Source organism: Girardinichthys multiradiatus, chromosome 19, assembly GCF_021462225.1.
Source record: "Girardinichthys multiradiatus isolate DD_20200921_A chromosome 19, DD_fGirMul_XY1, whole genome shotgun sequence".
NCBI classification, from domain to species: Eukaryota; Metazoa; Chordata; class Actinopteri; order Cyprinodontiformes; family Goodeidae; genus Girardinichthys; species Girardinichthys multiradiatus.
Genome location: NC_061811.1, coordinates 40,066,224 through 40,086,675, shown reverse-complemented (window position 1 = coordinate 40,086,675; position 20,452 = coordinate 40,066,224). Strand labels below are relative to the sequence as shown.

The window sequence follows — 20,452 nt, the reverse complement described above, 5'->3', positions numbered from 1 at the left end:
CTACCCCTCTTCATATCCTAATGTGGTCTCTTTTCTCATCTACCTAAATGTGTGATTTCATTACATTTCATAGATTTTCAGATTTCTCAGAAGGATTACCAGCGAAAGCCATATATTATTAGTATTTGAAAATTTGGACTAAAGCTGTTTTTACAGCAATGACCAGAGAATTTTAGATTTCTTAAAAGAAAATTTCAGCCTGAGTTCACAAATCACTATAATAAATTACCAAAACCTAAGCATAACTTACTCAAGAAATATAAACTAAAGGTCACCAATAAATTCCAAAACATCTTACTTTGGACAAATTATTGTTGACACTGTAGCTCCAATTTCCCAAATCAGAGAGTTTTGCTCTTGTAGTGTCCAGCTTTCCTTCTTAGACTGTTTGCCTGATCTGATCTCGCTTTTGCGTCATGGATTTTCCTGCTCTGCCTTGCCCACATCAGATACCTCACTGGCGTCTGCCTTTTGGACATGACCTTGCTTCTGCCTCCTGACCAATCCTCCCTAACCCCTAGATCCATCAACCTGAATCTGCCTTCCCATGCATGACCTCGTTTCTGTACCCTGAACTAAGATTCAAGCTTCTCCCTCTGACCCTGCTGCCCTTGTCTGCTCTCATGGCTCTGACCCAGTTTCTGTCCTTCGACCACCAAAACCTGCTCAGTCACCGAGCTCACAAACCTGAGATCCTGTGGGGCGTTTCCCAGCTGTTACCCCATCAACTCTCTGAGTAGCCGGAACTCAGCTTCCTGATTCTCTTACAGATTCTGAGAAGGTTAGTGGCTTTTTCTCTGAGTAAAATATTATTCTTAGTTCAGCCACTAACTCATCTGTCTGCCTTCAGAGGTTTCCGAGTCTGCCGCTGAGGGTTTCCTGCTGATCGCCATCCAGAGCTTTTTGAATCTTAACTGTTGTGTTCGGCTGAAATTTCGGGTCCTCGGAGTTATCGGTTACAATTATAGGGTAGATCATTAAAATAGAGATAAATAACAGATTTAAATCACGCCACATAGGTTATGTATCTGGATAAATCCCAAATACTTTACAATACTATACGTAGGTCTTTATTGACCAACCCTAATTTAAACCCAATTAGCTGCTGTAGAAGGCAGAGCAGATACTTTATTTCCTGAGGTTCTCAGGAAAAACCATTTCCCACAAAAGCAGCTTTTAGGCTTCTACTGCCATTCCATCAAGAGCATGCTTACTTGCTAAATGTGTGTGTGGTTCAGCAGATGTACAGCCTCAGAGAGCAAGGCTCTGACCCGAACCCTGCAAGAACTCTACAGCTCCTCTTGCATCACAACAGCTGTGAACATTATAAAATATGCAAGACAATGTTTCAAGTCCTACCCTCAGGTAGAAGGTAGCAGACAGCCAAAACCTGCATGAATCGTTCAAAAAACACATGTAATGCAAAATCATTAATAAATCAATTGCTTTGAGAAATCTTGGCATCTAAATAACACTGTATGTGCAATATTATTTACCACTCGCAATAATTGTTAAAATGTGTTAATACTTTTGTGTTTTTTATCCTGTTTTTATCTTTTATTTTATTTCATATTTTGCTATTTTGTTATGAATTTACTTTATAATTAACTGAGCCAAACTACACCTTGATCTTGACTATAAAAATATAGCTTAATACTACATTAAGGATATAGACCTGAGTCTGATGAAAATCTTAACGATTAAATATTATTTTCTATGATACCCTTAGGTAAAAACTTATGACAATACCAAATCATTTTGACAGGTTACAATGTACCTAAAAATGTGCCTCTAGCAATTTGTTAATTTATTTCAGTATGTCTATAACAAACTATGGTGGTAGCATTTGGCCACTAGCTGGCAGTGCACAACGGTCTCTCTCACCAACTCTATAGTCAAGTGTCATCACTTCTGAAAAATGTAATGATGGGTGAAATCCAATTATTTCGGTTATTTCAATGCACTTTATCCTGAAGCCTTCAACTTGTGTTACTGGCAATATTTGTTGGGTGGCATTTAAAACACTGTCATTCTGTTTTCAGCTTGACATGTTGAGGCAGTTACTAGTACAAAAGGTGCAAAGTAAATCTTATTTTAAAGAAACTGGAATTAGAATGATATGTCGTTTATGAAACTTTTGAACACCATTTATAACATTCCCTTAATTAGAACTATACTAGTAGTCAGAAAATCACTGTCCATATAAAGACAGCCAAAGACAGACAACACTGAGAATACCTTTTGAGAACAGCAATTCAGCTCAGTTGCCTAGAATCTATTTAATTATTTTACTTTTCAGTTGTGTTTGGGCTTGTAGCATATGATGATTATATAATTTTTTATGCCTGATGTTGAGCAATTTGAAAATGAAAGAAGTATAAGAGAAAGAAGCTAAAGAGCAAAAGGCATTGGAGCATGCACGCAAAAGTTGCCAAAGAGTTAAAACATGAAACTCAGGTCTTATGCATAACACATAATTTTTAACAGCAAAGTCTTCAGTTCAAATCTGAGACAATTAAGATTAGTAGGATTATTTGTCCAGTAAAATGGAGGTCCAAAGAAATATCTAAAGGGCAGCAGCTTGAAGATCAAAACGTTTTCTGGCACTAAAATACGATTAAACATTTAATTTAATGCTCACAAAAGCTCTTACAGTCTGTATACCTCAAAACAATATTGAGACACTAATATTTGAAGTAATAATGAACAGACTTTAGGCAATTAATGATATGTTCACATTTCATTTTTTTTACCATACCTTGAATTGGTAGTTAGATGCTGTCTTCAGCCTGTGTTCAAGTACAAATTGTAATGACATTTCTTATTTTGTACTTGTCACAATTATTGTACAACCCTAACTACAATGAAGTTGGTAATGTAATGTTCACTCTCTATGCAACTGAATACACTACAAAGACATGTATTCAATGTTCAAACTGATAAACTTTCTTGTGTTTTGGAAATTTTCACTCATTTTGAATTTGATGCTTGCAGCACTTTCCAACAAAGCTAGGACAGTTGGAACAAAAGACAGGACAAGTTGAGCAATGCTCCAAAAAACCTTTTATTCAATTGCATATATGTTGAACAGGATTTGCAAATCACTGTATTCTGGTTTTATTTAGTTTGAAACAACACCCCAACTTCATTGGAATTGGAGATGGATAGAGTAAATTATTTGCCCTGCAATGGATTGGCGATCTGTCAAGGGTGTACCCCACCTCTTGCCAGTAGACTGCTGGAGATAGGCACCAGCCCCCCTGTGACCCACTATGGAATAAGCGGTATAGAAGATGAATGGATGAGACAGAGAGAGAGAGAAAGACAGACAGACAGACAGACAGACAGACAGACAGACAGACAGACAGACAGACAGACAGACAGACAGACAGACAGAGACATTTTGACATTTTGACAAGGACTTATTATAGATAATTCTTTGTGAAATACTGTATAGTAAATAAAAAATGCATTTCATTGACATAAAGAAATGAATTAAAATGACATTAAATAATACAAAAAAAACTTTACCTGGAAAATCTTTTGCATCACAAGTGTGGTTTCCATTTAACCTGAGCTAATCATTACATTTGTCTTTATATATGTGTGCAAATGAAATGAGACTGACTCTGGTCTCTAATCATAATATAAAGTCATTGTACAAAAGCACACAGAGACTCTTATTCCTATTAACAGAGTCAGTCAGCGCTCCCCCTTTAGGGGGAAATTTGTTGGACCAGGATAGTTACCCCTAAAACCAGTTCACCTTTGACTTTAGCAATCAGAAAAGAAAAGAAAAGAAAAAAACATGTTGTGGTAGTCCGGGCAGTGGGCAGGAGGGTGGCATGAAGGGGTTGGAGGTGGATGGGGTGTCCTTTTTTGGATGTGTGGACACCGGCATTTGGATAGCCTTATCAGTGACTGTGGAGCTGAGCTGGTTGCCGATTTTCCCTGGGCTGCCGTTGCAGATGTGATGTGTTTGTGTGGTTTCGGGTACATAGCGGGGGCCATCGGCCCCAGGTGCGTGCTGCCATCCGGCGACCTCTCGCCGTGTGATATTGTCCTCTCTTGGTGTAGGCTCGGGAGTCCATTGCAAGTACGGTGCTCAGTAGTGTCTGCCCTTTTGCGCTCGTGGCGGTTATGGGATTGCGTGGGGCCCTTTCCTTGCCATTGCGGCATGCTGTGTGGTTAAGGGAAGTTCTAGTTTTCAATGTGCTAGCTGTAAGTAAGATGTGGCATCGTTTAATGTAAAGCCCTAACTCAGTGCAGGGTTGATGTCAGAACATAAGCAAAAATGTGCAGCCTAAACAAAACTACAGTTCACAGATTTTAATTGGGACAGATGTGACAAATATATTGCAAAAACGACTGGTAAAATGTAATTATTTTATATTGTCACTCTTATCATTATCACAATAATTACCATAAAATATAATGATTAAATTTTTACTTCATATCTATTATCTTTACAGTAGGTAGACAACTGGGTTGTGAGGTTCTGAAACAGCAGCAGCAGATGGTTATGCTGGGCTGACAAACACTAAAAAACAGTGGCACCATATGCACACAGGTTCACATCAAGGCCGTTTTGAGCGTGCTACAGGTATGTCTGCATAGTTCTGACAGCACTGTGGGTATTAACACCAACCATATCATTAAATGGGCGCAATACATTGAATGAAGGTGGAACAACTGAAAGCATGGTCTTGGACCAACAACCTCAATGTAGACAAGACAAAGAAATAGGTAATTCACTTCAGAAGGAAACCCCACTTACCTGTGATTGCTGAATTTACTCCTGAATTGCTCCTGATATTAGGGTTAATCCCTAACCCAATCGTTGAACTAATGTCCAACCCTTTGGCTGTTAAATCATTCTCATTGAATTTAAATTTTACATTTGAAACAATATAGAGAATTAAAGTTTTTTGCAAAACCAGCAGTGATATCAACATTCCAAGCATTTATAACCAAACCTTAAACAGATTTTGATGTGCAATGCTGGTTTATGTGATTTTAAAGGAAGGTTATCTATGATAACAACCATGTTACATTGAAATACACCAAACTAGACTTTACAAAAACAATGAATGACTTCATGGAACAACAGCTTTTCTGTTTCTTTATGTTTGTTTAGGAAAACTGGAATTCAAACCATACAAAATAAATTATCGTACACAAAGCTTTTGCTCGAGTAAAAGTACTTTTATGGAGAACTTAATTACATTTGTGGCTGTAATTTTTCTTTATCAGAGCAACTTCTACTCTGTTTGAGTGTGCTCTTTAAAGGGCCAATAAGTGTAGCCAATTTACCCTCCTTCTACATCACAAACAAGACTGGGGCATCAAGATCTTTTGATGTGAACATGTGAAACCCACTGAAAAGGTTAAGGGCCAGAGGGTCAAACTGGATTCTGGCTTAGCTAATTTGCTAGGAAATCAAAGTTCCCAGTCTAACATAGGGTTTTAGTTATGGTTACACATTTAGTATTTAATTCAAGTTAAGTAAAGAGAAAAAAAATAAAGAATAAAGTTTTTTGGCAAAAAAGGGTAAATACCAACAGATTTCTCAGTCAATCTATCTGATTACCTTACCTTACCTTTTAGTCGCAGTATCAGTTGTTTTAAATACATGCAATCATTTTAATTATCATACTGAATTGCTTTTATGTAAGAGTTCTGTTTTACTAATATTTTGGCCTAATTTGAATAACATCTGTTTTGACCATTTTATTTATACTGTGCTTTTCTAAAATACCTAGTAAATTACAAAAAAAATCTAAATCTTCGATTTTGCTTTTGAACTATTTAGAATCTGGTGTATAAACATATATTCTCCTGGCTGCAGAAACACAGATAATAAGTTATTTCCTACTGTACACAAAAAATAATAAAATACAAAAGCAATGATGTAATTCTGTAACAATAAAGTCGTATTGCAGCCACAATCCACCACCCCCACCTCTCCAACCTCAAGAGGGTCCTTGGCACCTCCAACCCCCACCCTGAAGTTCCCCCCCACCAGCCCCCTACCCACGCCGAGGACGGCTCTTTCCATCCAGGAGAGGGACGTCAACAAACTCTTCAGGAGACAGAACCCCCGGAAAGCTGCTGGTCCGGATTCTGTCTCACCAGCCAGCCTGAAGCACTGCGCTGATCAGCTGTCTCCAGTCTTCACAGATATTTTTAACACCTCACTGGAGACATGTCATGTGCCAGCCTGCTTCAAGTCCTCCACCATCGTCCCTGTCCCCAAGAAGCCAAGGACCACAGGGCTTAATGACTTCAGACCCGTCGCCCTGACCTCTGTGGTGATGAAGTCCTTTGAGCGCCTCTCACACCTAAAAGACATCACCGACCCCCTCCTGGACCCCCTGCAGTTTGCCTACAGAGCCAACAGGTCTGTAGATGATGCAGTCAACATAGCCCTTCACTTCATCCTCCGGCACCTGGACTCCACAGGAACCTATGCCAGGATCCTGTTTGTGGATTTCAGCTCTGCCTTCAACACCATCGTCCCAGTTCTGCTACAGGAGAAGCTCTCCCAGCTGAGTGTGCCCGACTCCACCTGCAGGTGGATCACTGACTTCCTGTCTGACAGGAAGCAGCGCGTGAGGCTGGGGAAGCACGTCTCTGACTCCCTGACCATCAGCACCGGTTCCCCCCAAGGCTGTGTTCTCTCTCCTCTGCTCTTCTCCCTGTACACCAACAGCTGCACCTCCAGTCACCAGTCTGTCAAGCTTCTGAAGTTTGCGGACGACACCACCCTGATCGGACTCATCTCTGATGGAGACGAGTCCGCGTACAGATGGGAGGTGGACCATCTGTTGGACTGGTGCAGCCAGAACAACCTTGAGCTCAACGCTCTAAAGACAGTGGAGATGGTTGTGGGCTTCAGGCAGAACCCAGCCCCACCTGCCCCCATCACCCTCTGTGACTCCACAATTGACACTGTGGAATTTTTCCACTTCCTGGGAACCATCATCTCCCAGGATCTCAAGTGGGAGCCAAACATCAGCTCCCTCATCAAGAAAGCCCAGCAGAGGATGTTCTTCCTGCGGCAGCTGAAGAAATTCAACTGCCAAAGACTATGATGGTGCACTTCTACACAGCCATCATTGAGTCCATCCTCACCTCCTCCATCACCATCTGGTACGCCGCTGCTACAGCCAAGGATAAGGGCAGGCTGCAGCGTGTCATTCGGTCTGCTGAGAAGGTGATTGGCTGCAGTCTACTGTCGCTCCAGGAACTGTACACCTCCAGGACCCTGAAGCGGGCAGGGAAGATTCTGGCTGATCCCTCCCACCCCGGTCACAGACTCTTTGAAACTCTCCCCTCTGGCAGGAGGCTGCGGTCCATCCGGACCAAAACCTCACGCCACAAGAACAGTTTTTTCACTCTCCCTTACAGCTAAATAACAGGCCTTCAAATACTTCCACAAGCAGGCCTTGCAGTCCTTTTATTCTAAAGGCAGGTGGGGGGTTGTTTAATTTTTAAGTTTTCTGATTACAAGATAATTTATTTCCTACTGTACACAGAAAATTGTAAAATAACACACAGAAGCAATAATGTAATCCTGTAACAGTAAATTGGTATTGGTAAAGTATCGATGATATAACAGCTACATAACAGGCTTTCCACACAACTGTAATTACAAATGTAAAAACGGCAAAACATTGTTAAAATAGCTGACATGTAATGCAAAGTTACTGGAAATAAAAAGTAACAGTATACTATACTAGTAAACACAGTCCCAAAGAAGAAGTTTCTCATCTTCATCCACTTCAAAATCCACGCTGCTGTCCGAAGAATCTTCTACTTCAAGCTCGCTGGCCTGCAAAATTGTTTTCAAGATGTCCAAATTGTTTGTTTTACTCTTCGGTGACTTTATAATGTTCGAAATTCACGGAAAAACTGAGTAAAGCGAAAGTTACTCCCAGATTTCTAACCTCGATTACGCACGGGAATTACATGACCAGAAATGTCATACGAAGACATGAAATACGTCCCTCCAAAGGTTGGATTCCCTACTTTCCATGGTACCAAAAACGACGGGGTGGGGAAAAAGCATATGTTTTTCCTGTAGTATTTTACGTGTAGACTCAGATATGGCTGAAGGACCCCTAAGCATCATATTGTCATACATATTGTTTAAAATGCTGTAAAACTGAAAGTATTTGTGAAAAATAAATTTGACTTATTTTATTAACATTAAAGCCTACTCCTTCAAGGTATTTAGGGAAAAAGAGAAAACCGTATTTAACCTACTTTTACAGATGGCAAAAAAATGGGCGTGTCTCCACCCATACAAGGCTTAAGTGGTTAAATGATTGTATGACTTAAATAGTGCTATATAGGTTTACTCCTACTGTTACAGGTAGCCAAAGACATAAATGGTCCCTGTGAAGTAACTGGACTTCTGCAATATAAAGGAAAATGGCCAAGGAAAAGGACACTATGTTTCAGAGACTAACAAAGAAGCTCATCTTACTTTGAAAAGGTGATGTCTCTGCTCATCTGACATCACCAACTGGTGGCTGCCGGTTACCACAGCATCCATGTCCATCAGCCAGTCCCACAGCTCTTGGTACTCTGCCTCAAACTCCTGCAAACTAATAATAGAAAGAAAGAGGTTATTATCTTTTCCAGGGGTGTAGAATCATGCAACTTAGAATCCAGTCATAAATTCAATTATTTTAGGCTATACTTGATAAAGCCACAAATGACTTAGAAGTTGGTTTGGATTTTCACACAAATTTTTCATGGCTTCACGTTGACTTGAACCCTTAAATTTAAAAAAAGATGATGACAGCAAAGACTCTGGTGGTAGAAGTGAGGTCCTATCACCCTGCGCTATCAAAGAAGTGCATGCAAAGTTGAAAAAAGAAAAATGAAAAAAAAAAAAAAGCCTTCGCACAGCTTCATCCAAACAATGAGTAGTCTACTGTGCAGCATAACTCTGTACCAAACTGTTAAGGCATTTCAGTAAGATTATATATAATGACAGAAGAAAGTGTATTTGGCCGATTCTTAATTGCGAGCTTGGAAGCAGTGATATTTGGGTAGCCAGCGGCTGTGTGGGATGCCAGAGTTGCCATAAATGTGTAGGCACTGTGTTGTATGATGGACCGAGTGCAAACTGCAGATAAAGAGTAACCGTTATGTCTTCATGAAGTCATATTGAAAGTGTTTTTCTTAAATATAATAATAAAACAGACAATAAAACAAGTTTTAATACCCCCCACCTCCTTTATATATTTTTCAACATGCAAATTTGAATTGTCTGTTAAAATAAAATAATATTTTATTCAGATGCTCTGATGTATTTTACCAAGTCAGTCAGTCAGTCAGTCATTTTCTACCGCTTATTCCATAGTGGGTCACGGGGAAGCTGGTGCCTATCTCCAGCAGTCTATGGGCGAGAGGCAGGGTACACCCAGGACAGGTCGCCAGTCCATCGCAGGGCTATTTTGCCAAGTGTTACTTATATATTTCTTAAATCAAGTTAGATTTTTTTCAATTTTAGTAAATTCAGATAATCCCCACCTCTAACAAAACAGAGAAAAGTTTCATTTGTAGTCATTACAGTCTACAGGGTGATCAAAAAGAAATAAATTTAAGCCATTTAACACGTGGGCTGAAAACTATAGGAGAGGGGTAACCACATTAAACTGCTTTATGCAAAGGCAGCCTTTTTTTGTGAAAACTAATGTGAATGTCAGAGGACTATGACTCATTTGGGGGTGACACAATAGACAGCAAGCAGAAAAACAGCTGAAAAACTAGTTGGCCATATATGATTACCTGACAACAGATGGCCTAAAATGGGACTGTGTCAGTGTTGGCAGCAATGGAGCACAAACCACAGGAGAAAAACGCAAAGGGCTGCAAGCACTAATTACGAGGGTTTTGTCAATTCCACAGCTGACGGACTGTATCATGCACAAAGAAGCACTAACAGCTCGAAAGATAAACCCTGCACCTAAAAAAGTTCTGGAGGATGTCATTCATGTGGTCAGTGTTATCAAAACAGGACCCCTGAAAGCACAACTGTTATCTGCACTTTGTGAGGAGATGGGAATGCAACACTCAGCTGTGTTGTTTCACTGTAAAGCTTGGTGGCGAAATGCACACAACATTATGGGTAACATACCAGAGTTCAAAAGAGGACAATTTGTTGGTGCACGTCTTGCTGGCGCATCTGTGACTAAGACAGCAAGTCTTTGTGATGTATCAAGAGCCATGGTATCCAGGATAATGTCAGCATACCACCAAGAAGGACGAACCACATCCAACAGGATTAACTGTGGACGCAAGAGGAAGCTTTCTGAAAGGGATGTTCGGGTGCTAACCCGGTTTGTATCCAAAAAACATAAAACCACGGCTGCCCAAATCACGGCAGAATTAAATGTGCACCTCAACTCTCCTGTTTCCACCAGAACTGTCCGTCGAGAGCTCCACAGGGTCAATATACATGGCCGGGCTGCTATAGCCAAACTTTGGTCACTCATGCCAATGCCAAACGACGGTTTCAATGGTGCAAGGAGCACAAATCTTGGGCTGTGGACAATGTGAAACATGTATTGTTCTCTGATGAGTCCACCTTTACTGTTTTCCCCACATCCGGGAGAGTTACGGTGTGGAGATGCCCCAAAGAAGCGTACCACCCAGACTGTTGCATGCCCAGAGTGAATTCAATAGAGTATTGTGCTACTTGTGCTAGGTGGGTGCGTCACTGCCAAGGACTACCGAACCATTCTTGAGGACCATGTGCATCCAATGGTTCAAACATTGTATCCTGAAGACGGTGCTGTGTATCAGGATGACAATGCACCAATACACACAGCAAGACTGGTGAAAGATTGGTTTGATTAACATGAAAGTGAAGTTGAACATCTCCCATGGCCTGCACAGTCACCAGATCTAAATATTATTGAGCCACTTTGGGGTGTTTTGGAGGAGCGAGTCAGGAAACGTTTTCCTCCACCAGTATCACGTAGTGACCTGGCCACTATCCTGCTAGAACAATGGCTTAAAATCCCTCTGACCACTGTGCAGGACTTGTATATGTCATTCCCAAGACGAATTGACGCTGTATTGGCCGCAAAAGGAGGCCCTACACCATACTAATAAATTATTGTGGTCTAAAATAAATAAATATGGCCTACTGAACATAAGATCTCTCTCTTCAAAGAAATTGCTAGTTAGTGACCTGATTTGTGACAATCAGATTGATTTATTTTGCCTCACAGAAACCTGGCTGCAGCAAGAGGATTATGTTACTATAAATGAGTCAACTCCTACTAATTATCCGATTTATTGATTAGTCCCAGACCAATCAATAGCTACAACTTTTTTGAATATTTAATCCTTAGTTTTCCTCATCCAAATTGCAAAGCACTAAAACCACTGCTGTTTGTTGTTTTGTACCATCCACCAGGCCCTTACTCTCCATTTTTAGATAAGTTTTCAGACCTTTTATCTGATTTAGCGTTAAATACAGATAAAGTTATTATAGTGGGGGATTTTAACATTCATGTTGACGCTGAAAGTGATAGCCTAAATATAGCGTTTAATGCTATCTTAGACTCAATTGGCTTTGCTCAAAACATTAACAAACCTACCCACCTTTGTCTTCATTCTGTGGACCTTGTGCTGACATATGGCATATAGTGCAAAGACATAACAATATTTTCTCATAACCCTGTCCTGTCTGACCATTTCTTAATAACCTTTGAGTTTAATTTAACCGAGTACTCCACACCTGAAAGAAAATGTCATTATAGTAGATCATTATCAGGCGATGCTGTAACAACCTTTATAGAATCTGTTCCACTTTTAATTTCCTCATTATCACTGAAAAACACAGTGGAGGGCAATAATTCTGTTTCTGCCCCTTCACAAATTGATTCTTTTGTTCATAGTGTTTCTCCATCATTGTGTGATTCATTAGACAATGCAGCCCGCTTGAAAAAGAAGGTAATCATTCATAGGAGGCTAGCTCCTTGGTTTAATTCAGAGCTGCATACTTTAAAGCACAATGTTAGAAAATTGGAGAGAAAATGGCACTCTACACACCCAGAGGATTCCTACTTAATCTGGAAAAATAGCCTACTGTTGTATAAAAAGACACTTCGCCAAGCCAGAACAGCTTATTTCCCATCATTAATAGAAGAGAACAAGAATAATCCTAGGTTTCTCTTTAGTACAGTTGCTAAACTTACACAGAGTCATAGCTCTGTTTAGCCATCCATTCCCTTAGCTCTTAGCAGTCATGACTTTATGGGATTCCTCTTAAATAAAATTGATTCTATTAAAAATAAAATATTTGACATACTCCTGAAGATGATTACTTCATCCTCAGCAACTGAGACAACATTGGAAATAACTGAAGAACCTGATTTGTGTTTGGACTGTTTTGATCCTGTGAAGCTTCCTGAGTTATCAGAAATATTAGCTTCATCTAAACCTTCAACTTGTATGTTAGACCCAATCGCAACCAAATTATTTAAGGAAGTGTTCCCTTTGATTACCAGCCCCATTTTAGATATGATTAATCTATCTTTAGTAAATGGATATATACCACAGGCTTTTAAGGTAGCTGTAATTAAACCTTTACTTAAAAAACCTTCGCTTGATCGAGATGACTTGAAAAATTACAGACCTATATCCAATCTTCCATTCTTATCTAAAATTCTTGAGAAAATAGTTGCTAATCAAATGTGTGAGCATTTACACAGCAATGACCTGTTTGAAGAGTTTCAGTCAGGCTTCAGAGCTCATCATAGCACTGAAACAGCTCTGCTGAAAGTCACTAATGATATTCTTATGGCCTCAGATAATGGACTTGTGTCTGTACTGGTTCTGGTAGATCTCAGTGCTGCATTTGATACAGTCGATCACAATATTCTCTTAGAAAGGCTGGAATATTCGGTAGGGATCAGGGGAACAGCGCTAGGCTGGTTTAAACCTTATTTGTCTGACAGTTTCCAGTTTGTTCATGTAATTGATAAATCATCTTTAAACTCCAGGGTTAATTGTGGAGTACCACAGGGTTAAGTACTTGGGCCAAATCTTTACTATATATATGCTTCCAATAGGATAAATTTTCAGTGTTACATTGATGATACTCAGCTTTACTTAACCATTAATCTTGATGAGCCCAACCAGTTAGATAAACAACAAGCATGTCTTGAAGTCATAAAAACTTGGATGACTTAAAATGTTTTGCTTCTAAATTCAGACAAGGCAGAAGTTGTCGTCTTTGGACCGGAGTCTTTAAAAAAGAAACTGCTTAGTCAATCACTTAACCTGGATGGCATTAAATTGACCTCCGATAATAAAGTTAAAAACCATGGTGTTACTTTTGACCAGGACATGTCATTTAAATCCCATATTAAACAGGTTTCTAGGATTTCCTTCTTTCACCTCCGGAAAATTGCCAAAAATTGAAATATCCTATCCAGGAGTGATGCTGCAAAACTAGTCCATGCATTTGTTACTTCAAGGCTGGACTATTGTAATTCTTTACTATCAGGATGTCCACAAAATGCAGTTAAAAGCCTTCAGCTGATTCGGAATGCTGCAGCAAGAGTTCTGATGAAAATTAAAAAGAGAGATCATATTTCTCCTATTTTAGCTTCCCTTCATTGGCTACCTGTTAAATCCAGAATAGAATTAAAAATTATCCTCCTCACATATAAAGCCCTTAATGATCTAGCTCCATCATACATCAGAGATCTGATTGTTCCATATGTTCCTAAAGGAGCAATTCATTCTCAGACTGCAGGTTTACTGATGGTTCCTAGAGTCTGTAGAAGTAGAATGGGAGGAAGATCCTTTAGTTATCAGGTTCCTCTCCTGTGGAACCAGCTCCCGGTTTTGGTCCGTGAGGCAGACACCCTGTCTACTTTTAAGGCTAGGCTTAAAACGTTCCTTTTTGATAAAGCTTATAGTTAGAGTGGCTTAGGTTATCAGGGAGGGAGCCTTCCTCCCTCCCTGTTGGTTGGAGTAAGGGGAAGTCAGGTTTAGCCTAAACCAGCTCAGTTATGGTTGAGGTGCAAACACACTCTCCATTTCTGCTACCTATATGACCCCTTCTCTTTTCCAATGGTTATAATCAGTCTGACAGAGGGAGGTATCCCAATCCTTGTGGTTTTTAGTATAACAATGACCATCAGTGGGACCCTTTGTGGGGTGCCTTGAGATGACATTGTTGTAAATAAGCGCCGTTTAACTAAATAATCTGAACTGAAACTCTGTGTAGTTATGCTGCTATAGGCTTAGGCTGCTGGAGGACATAATGACCACTTTCACCCTCTTCGCTACATTCGCACACTACTCTCCAATTTTGCATTATTTGCTGTTATTTCAGCTTTTAACCTTGTTCTCTCTTTTCTCTTCCTAGAAGCTACACCTGGCCTGGCTCTGTGTCTACCTGTGACACCTTTCTGGAGAGGGGAATCGTCCGAGCTTCTGCTGGCAACAACTTAATTCTCACCCGCTACCAATGATCCACATAGCCCTGTCTTCTAGTGTTTAACCCTTTCTCTCTCCTAGACATGGCCATTGACTCAGCTTAACTGTAACTAACTGTATGTGCTCTCTTTCAGACTCTGACCTTGAAAACTGGCTCAGAGTTTATCTGTTCTTTCTTTCTAGGTGAAATGACTAAAGGAGCTACATCCATTAACATTTACTTTTCCTTCCCATAGAATGTACTCCTGGATCAGTGCTTCTTTGTTCTCTTTGTGTCTCTGCTCTGTTCTCTCAAACCCCCAGTCGGTCGTGGCAGATGGCAGCTCACACTGAGCCTGGTTCTGCTGGAGGTTTCTTCCTGTTAAAAGGAAGTTTTTCCTCTCCGCTGTCGCTACATGCAGGCTCAGTATGAGGGATTGCTGCAAAGTCAACGCCAGTGACTGTCCACTGTCTCTACATGCTCATCTGGGAGGAGTGACTGCTGCAAGTCACTGACTGGATGTAATCTACTGGGTTTCCTTAGACAGAAAAACGTTTTATCCAATTTGAATAAATAACTGAATGACTGCACTGTTCAATGGTTAGTATTATTTGGAATGTATGTACCTGACTGTTGTGAAGTGCTTTGAGACAACATGTGTTGTGAATTGGCGCTATATAAATAAAACTGAATTGAATTGAAAACCAGGTGTTTCAGTGTCATTGTCCAACCCCTGTGTATGTATGTATATATATATATATATATATATATATATATATATATATATATATATATATATATATATATATATATATATATATATATATATATATATATATATATATATATAGAAAGGTTTTTGACTGATTTTGTTGAAATTTCCAGAAATAGTTTGAGAACCACAGGTACAGCCCATTGTTTTTTTGGGGGGGTCATTGAAATTATGCTCTTTATTTACATCGCTTGCCCTGTGTGTGTCATTCCAGTTTTTTATTCAAAACTTTATTAATGGAAAAATATGCATTAAGTTTTTGTGTATGTGTGGATTACTTGGGCAGAGGCCGATATCTGGTGTCAATTTTATGTCAACAGAAATGTTGACATAAAATATAGAAATATAGAACTTTTTGGAGGATGTAGCCATGGTCTTCAAATTAATTATTACTCATAAATGTATACGTTTTTTATTCTTCCCATTTGAAAAGCACCACATTTTTATTGTAGTTTATCTGTTTTTGCTACAAAAAGTGATCAAAATTACATGTAAATATTGAGTCTTGTGAGGTTCTATTGTTATTTATTTTACATCTCATTTACTTTGTCTCATCTTCATTTCAACCTGGATAGACTCAGAAAGAGAAGACAGGGATGCAATTAGGGAAGTTTATTAGTGAATGTTTATTTCTTTGGTTTAGATTTCGAGATGTCTTCCACCCTGGGATCCGATCCTGGTGGTGGAGTGGAGGCCAGAGGAGATTTGGAAGGAGTTTTGAAGCCAAATGGTGGGGATGGGGTGGAGGAGGGTCAAAGTTCAGCTGCAGAACGGACGGTTCCATGGATGAAGATATTTTAAAGCGGAGCCTTGAAGGATGATTGGCCGGGGAGAAATGCAGATTTGACGCTGATTGGTTGTACAGAGCCGCATGGAGGAGTAATTAGACGAAGCTGGAGGTGATGGCGAGTCTTTCATGTTGAATTTTCATTTAAACTCCGTTTCTACTGGTTTCGTCTTTCAGTATTTGCTCCTCTCATATAATCCAGTATAGTATTCTCTCTTGCTTTATGTGTTGTAAAAGCTTCTTGGCTTTCTCTTCAACTTTATCCTTGCTTCATCACTAACATCCTCCTCCCTCTGAATCATGCCCACATTTTCTCTTCCCTAGTCCATCTCATGTTTACTCTTCTGCTTTTCCTTTACTTCTATTTGCCACAACTCTGTTTTGCCTCAATATTATTCTACTCAACATTACCCTTATTCTTCTACCCACATCTGCATCTGCACCTTTCTACGTTCTCTTCCACCCCCTTCACTATCCTCCTCGACACATGATCACATCTAATATTTATGCTCCTGGAACAGGGGCTGATTGTTCAAACACACAGATTACTGTCAGCCATTTTGTTAAGGTCTGTGTGTTTATTATTTATATATTCTCCATTTTCAGTCTTAGTGGGAATCACCAACACGTTTCTCAACATTAGCAGTGAAATTGTTGGAATTCTCTTGTCACCAGAATCCGACACTTTGACAATCTGTCAGGCCTAAAGCTTTATCAGGACAACATTCACACACATGGTCTCACCGGTAAACATGCACGCGCATACACACTACACACACACACACACACACACACACACACACACACACACAGCCCAAATGCCTGAAATTTATATAAATACAATTTCCTGTTTCATTGATGTGACCTGTCTATTTTGATATCACATGGAATCTTGATTTAATTGTTAAAATAATGAATACTATGTTGAATTTTGTTTTGTAGAGCAAAAGCTGCGCTGTCACATGTAGGCAACCACCTTCTCCAAAAGCCAAGACAGTATATTAGGAAAAAAAAATCTTAATGGTTTCTGAAGGATGATTTAAAGGGTATGTCCTCCTGTTTTAAAACTTAATCTTTTCATTCAAACACAAAATGTAAAACAAAAATCTCTATCAATAATAACAGAACCCAGACATCCCCCAGTTTTAGCCAGCCTAAATTAAAACAAACCAGTTTTGTAGAACACATTAAAAGGCCACTCTAAACAAATCTTTCTAAACAAAATTTTAATCTTGATTTAAAGCAACTTAGGGTTTCAGCGCCTTTACAGTTTTCTGGGAGTTTATTCCAGATTAGTGGAGCATAAGAACTAAAAGCTGCTTCTCCATGTTTAGTTCTGGTTCTGGTTCTGCATGTTCTGTAATGTATTTTGGTGCTAAGCCATTCAGGGATTTATAGACTAACAGAAGTATTTTAAAGTCTATTCTCTGAGCTACAGGGAGCCAGTGTAAGGACTTTAGAACCGGGGTGATGTGCTCCACTTTCTTTGTTTTAGTGAGGACACAGGCAGCAACATTCTGGATCAACTGCAGCCTGATCGACTTTTTAGGCAGACCTGTGAAGACACAATCGCAGTAATTAGACATTAGTCCTTTAATCCTGGAGATGTTCTTTAGGTGATAGAAGACTGACCTTGTTACTGTCTTTATGTGCCTCTGAAGGTTCAGGTCAAAGTCTATCACTACACCCAGATTTCGAACCTGATTGGTGGTTTCTAGCTGCATTAACTGAAGCTTTGTGCTAACTTTTAATCGCTCTTCCTTTTGTCCAAAGATTATTACTTCAGTTTTGTTTTGATTCAGCTGAAAAATATTTTGGCACATCCATGCATTAATTTCTTCTATACATTTACCATATAATGGGTTCATAGTCACCTGGTAATATCGTAACGTATAGCTGTGTGTCGTCTGCATAGTTATGATAACTTACGTTGTTTATTAAAGGTTAGGGGGAGCATGTAGATATTGAATAGGAGGGGCCGTAAGATGGACCCTTGGGGAATGCCACATGTGATTTTTGTGGTCTCTAATGTAAAGTTACCTACTGACACAAGAAAATGCCCTGTCCTTCCAGTATGATTTAAACCAATCGACTAGTGTACCAGAAAGGCACTCTAATAAAATGGAGTGATCAACAGTGTTGAATGCTGCACCAAGGTCCAATAATACCAGCATTGTGGTTCTTCTACAGTCTGCATTTATACGGATGTCAATGAACACCTTGACAAGAGCAGTCTTTGTACTGTGGTGAGCAGAAAGCCTGACTGGAAGACATCAAAGCAGTTGGTCATTGTTAGGAAGTTGTTAAACTGCTGAAACACAGCCTTTTCCATAATCTTACTGATGAAGGGGAGGTTTGAGATAGGCCTGTAGTTCTGTAGTAGCAACTTGTCCAAGTTGTTCTTTTTTAATAGAGGTTTGATAATTGCTGTTTTCAGGGCGTGGGGGAAAGCACCTGACAAAAGGGACATGTTTATTTGTGTTAAATCAGACGTTATGACAAGGCAAAGCTTTCTTAAGGAAAGCTGTGGGTAAAAGATTGAGGCAGCAGGAAGAAGAGCTTAGTTGGTGTACGATTTATTCTAAGTTTTTGTAGTTTATTTGGTCAAAATGGGGAAATTATGTCAAAATCAGTTTTAGTTGGAGACAACTTTGGTACTGGAGTTGATGTGGATATGCTGACTGTCCCTCTGATCTTTTGGGGTTTTTCAGTGAAAAAGTTAGCAAATTCATTGCAGGCCCTGGTAGAGTGGAGTTCAGCTGCTACAGTTACAGGAGTGTTTGTTAGCCTGTTGACCATGGCAAATAATCTAGGAGCATTGTTAATGTTTTTGCTGATGATCTCAGAAAAGAAAGATTCCCTTGCATTGTTCAGTTGTAAGTTATATCTGTATAGTCTCTCTTTATAGATAATATAGTGAACCTGGAGTCCAGTCTTTCGGCACCTGCGTTCAGCTTTTTGACACTCCATTTTTTCACTTCTGACTGGTGGAGCACTTCTCCATAGAGACATTTTCTTCCCAGAAACGACTTTCACTTTAATTGGAGCAATTGAATCAATGATGTCCGAGATTTTAGAATGAAAGTAATCTACCAGTTCATCTACAGTGTTACAGGGCAAAGTGGAGGTAGAAGAGTAAATCTGGTTAAAGGTTTCAGCGGCACCGTCCTCAAAGATGCGTTTTATTATAATGTCTCTTTGGTAAACTGAGCCATTGGAGATGATGCTTTCAAAAATAACAGAAAAGTGGTCAGATAGCGCAACATCAGTTACAGACACCTTGGATATGTTTAGACCCTTAGTGATGATCAGGTCCAAAATATGTCCCTGTTTGTGCGTTTGCTGTTTAACATGTTGAGTCAAACCAACATTTCTAAGAGTGTCACATACAGGTCCTTCTCAAAATATTAGCATATTGTGATAAAGTTCATTATTTTCCATAATGTCATGATAAAAATTTAACATTCATATATTTTAGATTCATTGCACACTAACTGAAATATTTCAGGTCTTTTATTGTCTTAATACGGATGATTTTGACATACAACTCATGAAAACCCAAAATTCCTATCTCACAAAATTAGCATATCATTAAAAGGGTCTCTAAACGAGCTATGAACCTAATCATCTGAATCAAAGAGTTAAATCTAAACACCTGCAAAAGATTTCTGAGGCCTTTAAAACTCCCAGCCTGGTTCATCACTCAAAACCCTAATCATGGGTAAGACTGCCGACCTGACTGCTGTCCAGAAGGCCACTATTGACACCCTCAAGCAAGAGGGTAAGACACAGAAATAAATTTCTGAACGAATAGGCTGTTCCCAGAGTGCTGTATCAAGGCACCTCAGTGGGAAGTCTGTGGGAAGGAAAAAGTGTGGCAGAAAACGCTGCACAACGAGAAGAGGTGACCGGACCCTGAGGAAGATTGTGGAGAAGGGCCGATTCCAGACCTTGGGGGACCTGCTCACAGTGCCAAAACCACTGGTAAATGGTTTACTGACCATGGTATCACTGTGCTCAATTGGCTTGCCAACTCTTCTGACCTGAACCCCATAGAGAATCTGTGGGATATTGTGAAGAGAACGTTGAGAGACTCAAGACCCAACACTCTGGATGAGCTAAAGGCCATTATCGAAGCATCCTGGGCCTCCATAAGACCTCAGCAGTGCCACAGGCTGATTGCCTCCATGCCACGCCGCATTGAAGCAGTCATTTCTGCCAAAGGATTCCCGACCAAGTATTGAGTGCATAACTGTACATGATTATTTGAAGGTTGACGTTTTTTGTATTAAAAACACTTTTCTTTTATTGGTCGGATGAAATATGCTAATTGTCTGAGATAGGAATTTTGGGTTTTCATGAGCTATATGCCACAATCATCCGTATTAAGACAATAAAAGACCTGAAATATTTCAGTTAGTGTGCAATGAATCTA

The 20,452-nt window shown here is 39.7% G+C and overlaps 1 protein-coding gene across 3 annotated transcripts in view; it reads right to left on the bottom strand.

Annotated features, from left to right (window-relative positions):
• The window catches only part of akap6 (A kinase (PRKA) anchor protein 6), a 490,689-nt gene that overhangs the window by 183,728 nt on the left and 286,509 nt on the right, over positions 1 to 20,452 (bottom strand). For all 3 annotated transcript variants that reach the window (XM_047392958.1, XM_047392960.1, XM_047392959.1), the window contains one exon: positions 8,492 to 8,612. In XM_047392958.1, the coding sequence (XP_047248914.1) occupies positions 8,492 to 8,612 (121 nt within the window). The remainder of the gene's footprint in view (positions 1 to 8,491; positions 8,613 to 20,452) is intronic.